Here is a 12313-nt window from a genome sequence, read left to right as displayed (position 1 = left end):
GTAAATTGTCTAAGGGACAAATTTGAAGCAAAGTAATTCAGCCTTCTGAGCTAGGAATTGAACAAGTCTTATCACTTAGGACTTTTCAGAAATTAAACAAAGAAAAATAGTGAATGTGAATGTTTTTTGTATGTAGTACTGAAAACTAAGTTATCAAACTAATGATTTGTCTGTGTAACTGAAATGGTCAGTCTAAGAGACTGCTGTGAATTGAAATCTGAATAAGTACCTTTAACAGCTCTAACACCTTTTATTCTGTTTTCACACCTCTGAGGACACTTTTCCTGTACTTGCCATGGCTGAGTCTCCACGAAACAATTGTTATGGCTCTGCATTGAGACCAACAACAGAAAGGCATGGGACAGAACCTCCAAATGTCACCAATGATCAGATGTTGGACAATCTTAATGTATATTTGGACAAAAGGCTGGAACTGAAGAAGTGCCATGATGACATGTGCCAAAGGTACAGCATTAAGCACTCAGAGAGTGGACAATGGGCCTTGCCGGACATTAAAAGGGCTTATGGAAAGACACAGCGCTTATGGACAAACACCAAGAAAGATGGACTGTCTGTGGTTTTGGTCAAACAAATTCTACATCATCTGCAGAAGTGTGAGACTGACAAATTACAACGTGAGATCAAAGCAGAGAAAGCAAAGGTTCGAGCACTGGCTGAACAATTGCAGATTGTAAAGAGGACAAAGAAAGACTGTTACATGAGAACGACAAGTTGCTGACTTTGCTCTCCAAAAGACTGGAATCAAAATCTTCAAGCAGCTCAGTTGACAGTGATGATGAATCTTCAGTCAACACATGTGTTCAGGCTACGAGGAACACAAAGGTTAGACTTGCTCCTGTAATTGTCAAGAACAGATGGACTGAAGTTGAAGTCGACAATGAGGAGGAGTATGAGGAGAATGGTGAACGACAAACTCGCACTGTAAAAAAGTTGGTAAAGAAATATGTTCCATACAGAACATACCAGCCAGCTACTCCAGAACAAGTTGACAAATGGTCAAAAGAATTGCCAGATGTGTACAAGCAACCACTGAGAGTTTGGCAATTTCTTCAACGCTTGCAGAAAATCTACAATTTACATCCACTAGACAGTGTGATGATTGTTAATGTGAACTTAAGAGACAATGACCAGAAGAGACTAACAGAAAGTGTTGAAAGAAAGATTGGTGAGTCTCAAGAAAGCATTGAGGATGGATGGGAAGTGGTGCAAACTTTCTTGTTTGAACTGAAACCTGTAGAGGTTAATTGGTCTAAAATTACCTCTTGCATGCAGAAGACAGGAGAAAGTGTTGCAGAGTTTGAAGAACGCTTCAGGCAAACTTGGATGGAACATGCTGGTGTGAACAACAACAGTGAAGATCTCAGTAAAGATACTACCCACGTAGGAGGAGACGTTCTCGCAACGTTCCCTAAAAGTTCTCTAAAGGTGACGAATGTCCCTAACCTTTACAGGACATTGGAGACGTTCCTAAAACGTCCTCTTTTGGTTACGAAAGTGCTGGTACTCAATGTTCGTTATACGACTTTAGGGGGACGTTCCATTTTGGTTATTTTTTGGTCACATAAGAACGTTACAAAGAGGACATTTAGGACATTAACAGAACGTTCTCACATGGTCCTCTTTTAGTCATATAATAACGTTCACAATACGACTTTAGGAGGACGTTCTATATTGGTTATTCTGTGGTCACATAACAACGTTACAAAGAGGACATTTAGGACGTTAACACACTGAAAAAATGTTTTCATTTATCCAATGAAAAAAAATTGATTGAAAAAAATGTTTTCATTCATCCAATTAAAAAAAAATTAGGGTAATGGTTCACATCTATATTTTATAACTTGAGCCAATGAAAAATAAATAAACTGCACTAAACAAAATTTCTATGAAAATTATTTTATAAAACCTGGCACGAAAGTATATTTTTCTTGTCAATTAAATTCTAGTTTTGATCTAAACAAAAGATATAGATTTAATCAAAACAAAAATTCCCATTTAAGAAATAATTTATTAAAACAATTTATAATTACTACAGCTGACTTCCAGTCACAGCCTTAGATAAAATCAACTGAAATAAAAGATTAAATCTCTCAAGATCTCAGCAGAGGAGGATTAAACAACTCCACAAACAGCATCAGCAGCTTCACTCATTACTAACCAGTTTGACTTCATTTCTGTCAGGTCTAAAAAGGTTTTTATTGAGAACAGAGGTTTAGATGTTGAATGGTTTGTTTGAAGTCACCATTAATGTGGTCAGTGTGTGCTTTAGTTGGGCTCTTGACCCTTGACTTTATAATATTAGCTTTTCTCTGGTTGCTGTAATTCTGTGTTTGCAAAACACATTTGTTTTGGTAAAAAAGCCAAAAGAAAATATGGTCAGGTAGTGTTGGCTGGTTATTAACAATAATGTAATCATGTACTGGCCTGACATGCTGATCTCATCCAAAATCTGAGCCTAAGGGCATTTGATTGTAAAAATAACTTTATATTGTTCATAAAAGTAATGTTTTAATTTGAACATCTGTTCCATTTAATCGCACACATTCATCAAGAATCAGCACATGAAGCTCAATGATGGTGACAATAAACAAAAAGCTTCATGCTGCAGTGCATTCTGGGAACTCCAATCAAAACTCAAGAATGCATTACAACATGAATAAATTATGCACCTGAATTGTCTTAGTATTTTCTTTCATTTTTACTATTTGCTTTAATTTTTGCTATTTGTGTTGCAACTTATTAGTAGCTTGTTTTGTGATGTTCAAAGATCTGTTTATCTGAATATTTTGTTGATTGTCACCATTGTTGAGATTCTTACGCCGATTCTTCATGTCTATGTGTGCCACAAGTCAATCCTTTTCGTGCACAAAACAAATATGTTCACATGGTCAAAAACACAATCAGTACACCGATGAGCTACTGTTATAAACAATGGAACAATCAATGAGCCAAGCCACTATATAAAGATTTCACCAGCATCAAGAGGCCAACATTACCTGATTGAATTTTCTCTTAGTTTGCTCTGCTATCATAATGTGCTTTCTCAACACAGAATTGCAGCAGCAAAAGAAAAAAATATAACGGTAGTATAATGTCAACAACCAAGTGACCAACTAAAGCAAACACTATTCACCAAAATGGTAATCTTCAAATGGAATTCACTAAAACTGTGAAAATAAACCTCTGTTAATTCTCAGTAAGAACTTCTTCATGACAAACAAAGTCAAACTGTTTGTGGAGTTGTTTAAGCCTCCTTTGCTGAGATCTTAAGAAATTTAATGTCTTTTATTTCAGTTGATTTCATCTGTGTCTGGATGTCAGTTGCAGTAATTCTAAATAATTTATAATCTTATTTCTTAAATGGGAAATTTTGTTTTGATTAAATCTATATCTTTTTATTTACATCAAAACTAGAATTTAAATTAATTGACTTTCTTCAACAAGAAAAATATACTTTCATGCCAGGTTTAATAAAACAGTTTTCATAGAAATATTGTTTAGTGCAAATTATTTATTTTTCATTGGCTCAAGTTATAAAATATAGATCCGAACCATTAACGTCCTGAATGTTCTGTGAATGTCCTCTAAATAACATCCCCTAACCCTTTAAAAAACTCCACATCATGACCGTCTCGGAACGTCCTGGGAACGTTACTAGGTGACGTCCTTGACACCAGCGTGGACGTTCTAGGAACGTTTTGGGAACGTCACATTTCCAAATAAAATATGGTCCTCTAAACGTCCCAAGAATGTCATGAATGTTCTGTAAAGGTCTTCCAAATAACGTCCCCCAAACCTTTAAAGAACTCCACATCGTGACCATTTCAGAACGTTATGGGGACGTCCTTGACACCAGTGGGGACGTTCTGAGGACGTTCTGGGAACGTAAAATTTCTAGCGGGGTAGCATGCCTCTTAAAGCCACATTTGTGAATGGACTGAAACCTGAGATTTCTGAAGCTCTTAAAATAAAGTATGATGACTGGGACAGCATTGCAACAACATTCATCCAGATTGTTGAATGGTCAGCAAAGATTGAAAGAACACAGGACGTCAAACTCAGAGCTTTGCAATCCAAAACCTTGTATAACAACAGGACAACGGGGTATGAAAAAGGTAAATATCAGATACACTCACAAACCAAATCTCAAGGAAGGTGCAGGAATTGCAACGAGGAAGGACACTGGGTTCGTGATTGCAAGATGAGCTTAAAATATCAAAGTAATGATGAGGACAACCTATTGAAGAGGTTTCAGCAGTTGACAGCCAAACAAAAACAGACTCTGGTAAAGGCTGTGGAGCCGCAGGGAAACTGAAGAACCTCTCTCTGCAGCACCAGCTAGCGACATCTCATCCAAAAGCTTATGGACTCCATGTGTATGTGAACAAGACAAGTAAAGACACCATAGAGAAAGGTAAAGCATACACAGAAACCTCAACAACTGAAGCCAAAGATGATGTCCTAGAAGGCAGTGCTGCTAAACAAGCCGTAAAGGAGAGAGGTTCACATACAGCGGCATTAAGACAACTTAAACTACACAGACAGCAGGACAGTAAACAAATGCAAAATGAAGAGTGCAAAGAAGTATCCTCACTGATCGAAACTGGAGTTGAGCGGCAAGATGACAACCAATGTAGTGAGGGAAACCACAAGGAAGCTACAAGGATATTATGCCCTTTTGAACATGTCCAAGGCCAGCCCATGTCCAATGAAAATCCAACATCTGACAGCCTTGTCCAAACTGATGAAAGACTCAGCCTGGTGGTACACAATGCCAAGAATCACTTTTTGACACCTCCAAAGAGGGACCATGGTATGGTAAAGATTCAAAACACTCATATGTCACAGCAAGAATCCAGGTGGCAAAGACCACTTGAGGATCTTTTAGTAACTGATGCAGCAGTTAAGGAGCAGGGAAACAATGAGTGGATTGATGTGAATTTGCCTAGAGATGAGGGATAGATGGCAGTAGTGTTTTTCAGAGTCCAGATATGGTGGGACTAGGGTTTTTAGGCTCTAGCTTGTCGCCTGAGGACGAAGACATGAACACTCTACCACTGATAAACACTGTAGTGTCCTGCCGACATTAAATAGGGACAGTTTTATTGGCAGTTAGGCATGATTTGTTTAAAATCTTTTCTTTGGAAAGATGCGTTTCCTTTTTCTCTTGTGTTTGATTGCAGGTGTTCCAGCATTCCAGAGGATGTGCAAAGACATCCAACGCTTAGACTGCACTGCACTGGCCACCTAGATGAACATGCCTGAACATCCACAGAACACAGCAACATCCGCTACTTCCACATGATCACCATACTACAATAAAAAAGGACTTAGCCATTCGAGAGAATGCAAACTTCACCATGAACTCTTATTCTGTCATCTTAAGTAATGGAGCCTGTATACAGTATGCTGTATTCATGATTACTGAAAAGTATGTTTTGTGATCAAAAATGATCAAAGGGGGGATTGAAAGATTATGTGTAATTTTAGACAGATGCATTTACATTGTGACTGTGACCCAGATGCAATCAACAGGAACTGTCTCTGTAAAGGTGTGAACCAAATGGTCCATACATTTAGAATAACAAAGGAACAGCATTTCTCAGGAACTTCTTGTAGATTACAGGATCCTCCACGGGAGGTCCTGACAGTATCTATTGTTTCTAGCCATTTGTCTTTAGGTATAAAGTTCTGTCTTAAAGACAGAACTATGGGAGAAGCTATGTAGAAGCTATGCAGAAGCTAGAGAGAAGCTAAGGAGAAGCTATGAAGAACTTTGGAAGGAACTAGGAAGAAGCTTTGAACGCTTACACGGGTTAAGATCTAGAAGACGGCTATGCTACACGACTTTCTTCAATAAACTCTTTTTTCCCTGAACTTTGGTCAAGCTTACTTATTTTATGTATTAGAGAAATCTAATACATATGGTGAGCCATCCAAACCACTGGTAAACCAAATACAGCAAAATCTAACAATTCATATAAGCGATTATCACACCAGTAACAAGAGCAATATCTCTGTGCTGTTTGTCCCACATATCACAAGTGCAAATGTGATTTTATACAACAGTTCAGTAAATAAGTGCTGTGTTATATTTTAAACACAATACTGTCTGTTTTTGCTCAGTTTTGCCAACAAAAATATTACCTATAAAGCCACAGTAGACAAGTAGACTTGTCTCTCCGAGCAGCACAGTGGTGTTTGGTTTCTGAATGAATCTGCATTTTGAATGATAACAATAACTACAGATAACATTCTAAATATCATTTCAAATTGAAGAGAACAGCAGAGTTCACAGCACGACTATAATGATAACGATACAGGGGAACGACATCACTGGTTCTGATGTGAGTAACGTAAAACACAATTCTCAGGAATTCAGCACTAGTTTGGACAACATCGTCTTGCCTCCTTTGAAGGTGCAGTAGAAAAGCGTATGTATTTTTTTATTCCACTATATTGACTAAGGCCACGTTCACACTTTCAGTTTTTTGGATTGACAACTGGATTTACTTACAGATGTGAGTCTCGAAATGTCCCGTTCATACAGGAGCTTACAGTCACTTTTTGAGTACTGTCTGTATGAACGTGCAATGGGAGTCAAGCTCGTATTCCTTAACAGTAACCATAGCAAAAGAGACACCAAAGTAATATCAAAGATGGCGATGTCCGTAAAACTGAAAGTATTACCACCTTCTGACACAACAAGAGTTCAATCGAGCCGCGAGTTTATCCATTAAATCATCATTAACCGACAGCAGATTTTAAATTTGAGAGGAGAGCAGAGAATTTGAGCTGTGCACAGAACAAAAAAACTGACGGTAGGAAGCGGCTCTGGTGGAGACTGGATATCAAAGTTTCAGATGACATTACACAGCTAATTTCTCCATCAAAACCACAAAACACGCAGCACACAGTAGATGCACATTTGTGGTTGAAATTGTGTAAGTGCAACAAAAACAGGAGTCATCGTTCACTGGTGTGGACACAAATATAGTTATTTTTTTAGTTATAGTTATCGTTATCATTCTTGGTGTGAATGGGCTTTAAGGAAATATGAGTTGATGACTGCCCTACACATTATTCTACTGTGAAACTTCGCCATGAACATTAAAATAACATGATCAATCATGAACAATAACCAATCTGGCAACACTGGCGGCTGAAAACGATCATCATTTAAATATCACGCCCAGTTTAGAAGGGTTGCCTTAAACGTAACTTGGCCAAAAAGAATGAAAGAAAAATTTTACTTCCTCTAAAAAAAAAAAACCTTTAACCTTATAAATGTGTACATTAAATACCAGTAAATATAATAAAACATTTACAAACATTACAAACACTGTATAGCCTATTGAGTTCTCCTCACTCCACAACAAATCCTTTTTTAACAGTATTACAGAACATGAACAAAAAATTAGCAGCTATAAAATTACATATTAAACTATGAAACAAAACCAATTTGGCTGTAGTGTCATTCATTATGAACAGCATACAAACATAAAGCTAAAACAAATTCACTTAAAGCAAAACTGAACCGGCTCTCTCATTTGACAAGAATCCTTCTTATGTTTAGTTGACATAATTTTATTTTGATTAATGACTGATTGCGTAGTAGTGTTGCTTTCGTGAACGAAAATTATGACTAAATATCGTCGTCAACTTTTATCACCTGATGAAAACAAGACGAGACACAACGTAAATGCTGGTCATGTGACGATGACTATAATTAAATTAAATGTATAATGCAATATTGTTGACGAATACATTTTGTTTAGTCGCGTTATTATTATTATATCGCAGTATTTCTGAAGTGGGCTGTATCAGGTCATACTGCGCAGACACAGGCGACGTCACTTCCTCAAGCCCCACTCATTATTTAGAAGACGACAACAAACAAGTTAAGTTACCTGACTGACTGACTCCATGTGTACTAGGCATCAGTGTTGGGAGTACCGCATTACAAAAGTAATAATATTACAGTCGTATACTTTTTGCTGAAGAGAAGAGAAATAATAAGTTAAACTAAAAATAACAAAATCCGTTTTTTATCAAATCTTTTATCAAATATATATAAAATGAATGAATACGCAAAATATATTTGAACTTAAATAGCCTAATTAACAGATTAACAAAACGAAAGGAAAACAGTGACGCAGCGTGTTGTTTGTTTTAAATGCACACATTTAATTGGGTTCATGCCGAATTAGAGAGGTAGGCTGCAAGAGAACAACGCGTTTGCTTTCAGTTTCGCTTTAAATTAGCCTAATTTGTTTTGGATGGTTTAGCAACTTATATATTTTATTATTGTTTTGTTCCGAAAACCGTTCAAAACAGTCTATAGGCTAGGTATTGTGTTTATTGTTTGTACATTATAACATTTGTCTTTATTTACCGGCATTATTAAAAAATGTAACAAATTTGTACTTATCTGTGTTTAACCTAAACTATAACGTTAATTTAGACCTACATACCGGTAGCCTATCTAAATATGATTTTATAATTTTATGCTATATAGACCTACATTACCCTCCACTGGATGCATAATGAGCTGCAATAAACTACATTTTGGTATTTTATAATGCCTAGTCGTACTTCTGTGGATATTTTGGTGAAAGTAACTCAAAAGTAGTGTACGGCATTAATTTTAAATTCAGAGACAGTAATATTGTAATGTAACTAGTTATTTTTAAAAGACAGTAACAAGTAATATATAATGTATTACATTTTGGAAGTAACTCGCCTAACACTGCTAAGCCTCCCTTGTTGGCCAAATACTGTAGCTACTTTTGTGAGACTACAATAAAATTATCATTGACTAAAACTAGACTAAATGTCATCAGTTTTTGTCGACTAAAACTAGACGAAAATAGTCATGGATCATTATGACTAAAATAAGACTAAAATGCTCAGACTTTTAGTTGACTGAAACTTGACTAGGCTAAAAAGAGTATGAATGTGACTAAAACTAATAAAAACTAAGATGACAGCTTCACACAAAGACTAGACTAAAACTAAAATTAAAACAGGCCGCCAAAAACAACACTATTGCGTAGGTGCCTCATGTACACATGAGTAAAGATATAATAATAATAATAATAACAAATAAAAACAAATCAAATGTTTCAAGAGTGTCATTAAAACGAAAGTATCTAATACTAAAAGCTTTTTTTTTTTCCCCTTTTGTTAATCTGTGAATTTAAGATTAATATATTTTGTGTGGCCCTATTTATTTGATTGCTTTTATAGACTTCATTTCTGTTTTTTTTTCTTTGAACAAAAGCACTGTAGTAGGTGTGTGATGCGACAATGTGTGAACTTTTATGGTCTGCTAATTGCCCATATAAAGCTAAAGCCATGAAAAAAAAAAAGTTTTGTCGGTCAGGAAAAAATATAATTAATAAAGTGCTGTTGTTATACAACTCTCTTTGTGCACAAAAACTTGAGCCAAAAATGAGTTAAGACCTGACGTGAGATTTGATCATAGCCACCACTCACATCCATACTGATAAAATTCCAAGTTTTTCATAAAAACAACTGTATGCCCACTTTTCTGTCGTACATTTGTTTCGTAAATGATGCCCACTGTTTAGTACATTAACATTGTTGAATGTGACTATGTATGACAACTAAACTAACTTGCACTCAAGTAACATCATGCTTTCTTATTCTTATTTCTAGGTTATAAGAGGAAAATGCAGTCCAGCTTTAACAAGTAAGGACAGAATAAAAGTTAAAACCCTTGCTCCGTGGCCAGATATTAAAATTAAATGGATTTTTTTTAAGATTTATTTTTGACATTTTTTTCCCTTTATTTAAATAGGACAGTGTAGTTTTGACAGGAAGCGAAGTGGGAGAGAGAAGGGGGTGGGACCGGGGAAGGTCCACGAGCTGGGATTCAAACTCCAGTCTGCAGTGCAATTGCACTATATGTTGACACGCCAGAGGCTATTGGCGCCAGCAAATTAAATGGATTTAAACATCTTTGAATTACGCTGTAAAGCAGGGGTGATAAACTCCAGTCCTGGAGGCCCGCAGGCCTGCAGAGTTTAGATCATAGATATATATACTGACTAGATGTATATATCTTGGGTCGGGGATCTGAAGGAAGTGCAAAAGTTTCCCGGCATTCAGATCAACTCTGAAGATGCTGGACTTTTGTGCTGCATATGGATGTTCGAACGAAAGAAATTAAAAAACCAAACAGCAAGGGATAACATTGCATTTTATGACATTGTGGTTACGAAATTATATTGTTTCAGTGTCATGTTTCAGTCCTTTGTTGACGACCGCACGTAGTTAATCCATGCTAACGTAAGTTAGTTAGTTAGTTAGTTAGTTACCCATGCTAGTGCAAGTTGTTTTTGCCAGTTATGAAAACCAACAATGAACAGAATGTATTTACATCAATGTAATATGATGGTAAGATGTTGGAAATTTGTCCACACAGTTGTGTCATTGTAGTCTGTAAAGTTATTTTGCTCGACAAGTTCATGTCTGTTACTGTTCATGGTGATGACCACGAAGTTAATGTTATCCTATGAAAGAAAGAGCTAGGTAACGTTAAGTTATGTTAATGTAAGTTGAAGAAAACCAATGATGAATATATTATAATTGCAAGATGGTGAAGAGTTGCCTAAAGTTTGTGTCAGTGTTAGTTTGTAAAGTTAATCGTTAATGTGAATGACGACGTTCACACATAAACTATAACCATATGAAGAACGATACCGTTTGGGGTCACTTTCAGAGCGATTTGAGAATGATAAAAAAGCTAGAAGCTAATAGTCAATCAGAATCCATCACATTTTAGCCATACATTATTTAACACTTGGAGAGACTTTGCTTGTCAATGGTCAGTGTGGATGCTTTTATTGCTATGGTTAGTTATTGCTGTCGTCTTTCTTGGTGAATGAATGCCCATTTACACTGCTATCACATGGCTATGTCCCTTGAAGTACACTACAAAAATGCTGTTTTGTTTGTAGATTCCCAAGTGATAAACAGAGGCGTCAGTCATGGGCAATAGCACTCAGGAGAGAGGGGTTTAAGCCAAAGGACTGCACCGTACTGTGCAGCTGTCATTTTCGGCCTGAAGATTTTGACAAGACTGGACAGACAGTCCATTTACGGCAAGGAGCGATCCCATCCATTTTCAAGTTTCCTGATCATCTTTCAAAGGTTTGTCACAGCATTTTTTTTATTATCACAATGTATTCTAATTGATTACGTGTTTCTGTAAGTTCAAACAATTTCCTTTTTTTCTAGCAGCCTAGTTCATCAGGGTTAAGTAGAACGTCAAACAAGGCAACTGAAGAATCTCCACAGCCATGGTCTAACATGCCTGTCGTGGGATTTGTAGGACAAGACCTCTTTCATGAGTCAATCTCTGTAAGTAAAGTGATTTATCACCTTTGGATGCTTTGTGGCTGTAACAGTGACATTTTTAGAAGTTAGGAGACAGGATTGAAGTTACTGAGTTGCTAAATATTTTTTAGGATCATCAGTATGCCCTTGAGCCAGTGAAAGCAAAAGAGAAGTTGGCCGTGTATCAAGAGAACATGGAGAAGTTATGACGGGACTTGAGAAATGTGAAGGACCGGGAAAGGAGACAAAAGAAGACAGTGAGCTCCTTGTTGGAGGATTTAAAAAAAAACCCAAGATGTTAACAGAGGAACTGGAACAAAAGCTGGATTTCTACTCTGGTTGGTTGACTCAGTCCCTCTCTCTCTCTCTCTCTCTCTCTTTGCATGTGTAGCATTTATAATTTAGTAGTAGTATGTCTCATCTCACCCAGTTTGATTGCCATCTCAATATTGTTTTTTTTTTTTTCTTTTTTTTTATTGCATTTTTGCATTTTACAAAAACAAATCAGTACAATACAGTAGGTGTCTTATATCAGCAAACATAATCGTCCAACATACAATGATCCATCAGCTTATGCTTAAAGAGCACAGTGAAGGGCAATAGCACCAAAGAAGAAAGTGATAATTAAATAAAATGATCAAACAAATGAATAAAATAAAATAAATAAAAAAAAGAAAGAAAAAAAAAAAAAAAAAAAAAAAAAAGAACACAATTAGCGTACATTCTCAAGGAAGTCCCAAAATGGGGACCAGATGCGCCAGAAATCGTCAGATCTCTGTCGCAAGTCACAGGTCAGTTTTTCTAAGGGTAGAAAAGTGGTGATTTGATTTAACCACATAGTGGTAGAAGGAATATGAGGAGTGGACCACAACAGAAGTATACATTTTCTTGCCAAAAAAGAACAGAGATGTAACACAAGTTCTAGGCT

At 36.4% G+C, this 12313-nt stretch overlaps 1 protein-coding gene and 1 pseudogene across 1 annotated transcript; both read left to right on the top strand.

Moving 5' to 3' along the window:
- Window positions 1-295: 295 nt before the first annotated feature.
- On the top strand, window positions 296-4336 carry LOC127157913 (uncharacterized; annotated as a pseudogene).
- Window positions 4337-7911: 3575 nt separating this feature from the next.
- LOC127157912 (THAP domain-containing protein 2-like) lies at window positions 7912-11672 on the top strand. The gene is made up of 5 exons (XM_051101093.1): window positions 7912-7989; window positions 9703-9736; window positions 11007-11199; window positions 11287-11409; window positions 11517-11672. The coding sequence occupies exons 2-5, from the start codon at window positions 9717-9719 to the stop codon at window positions 11592-11594; spliced, it is 414 nt and encodes a 137-aa protein (XP_050957050.1). The 5' UTR covers window positions 7912-7989; window positions 9703-9716; the 3' UTR covers window positions 11595-11672.
- Window positions 11673-12313: the final 641 nt, after the last annotated feature.

Source organism: Labeo rohita, unplaced genomic scaffold, assembly GCF_022985175.1.
Source record: "Labeo rohita strain BAU-BD-2019 unplaced genomic scaffold, IGBB_LRoh.1.0 scaffold_1251, whole genome shotgun sequence".
Taxonomy (NCBI): Eukaryota; Metazoa; Chordata; class Actinopteri; order Cypriniformes; family Cyprinidae; genus Labeo; species Labeo rohita.
Note: the sequence above shows the minus strand (reverse complement) of the source record. Positions and strands in the feature narration are given on the sequence as shown.

Coding starts and splice junctions, on each gene's coding strand:
- LOC127157912 (XM_051101093.1), top strand. CDS start 9,717: ATGCAGTCCAGCTTTAACAA. Junction 9,737..11,006: donor ATGCAGTCCAGCTTTAACAA/GTAAGGACAGAA, acceptor TTTTGTTTGTAG/ATTCCCAAGTGATAAACAGA. Junction 11,410..11,516: donor TCTTTCATGAGTCAATCTCT/GTAAGTAAAGTG, acceptor AATATTTTTTAG/GATCATCAGTATGCCCTTGA.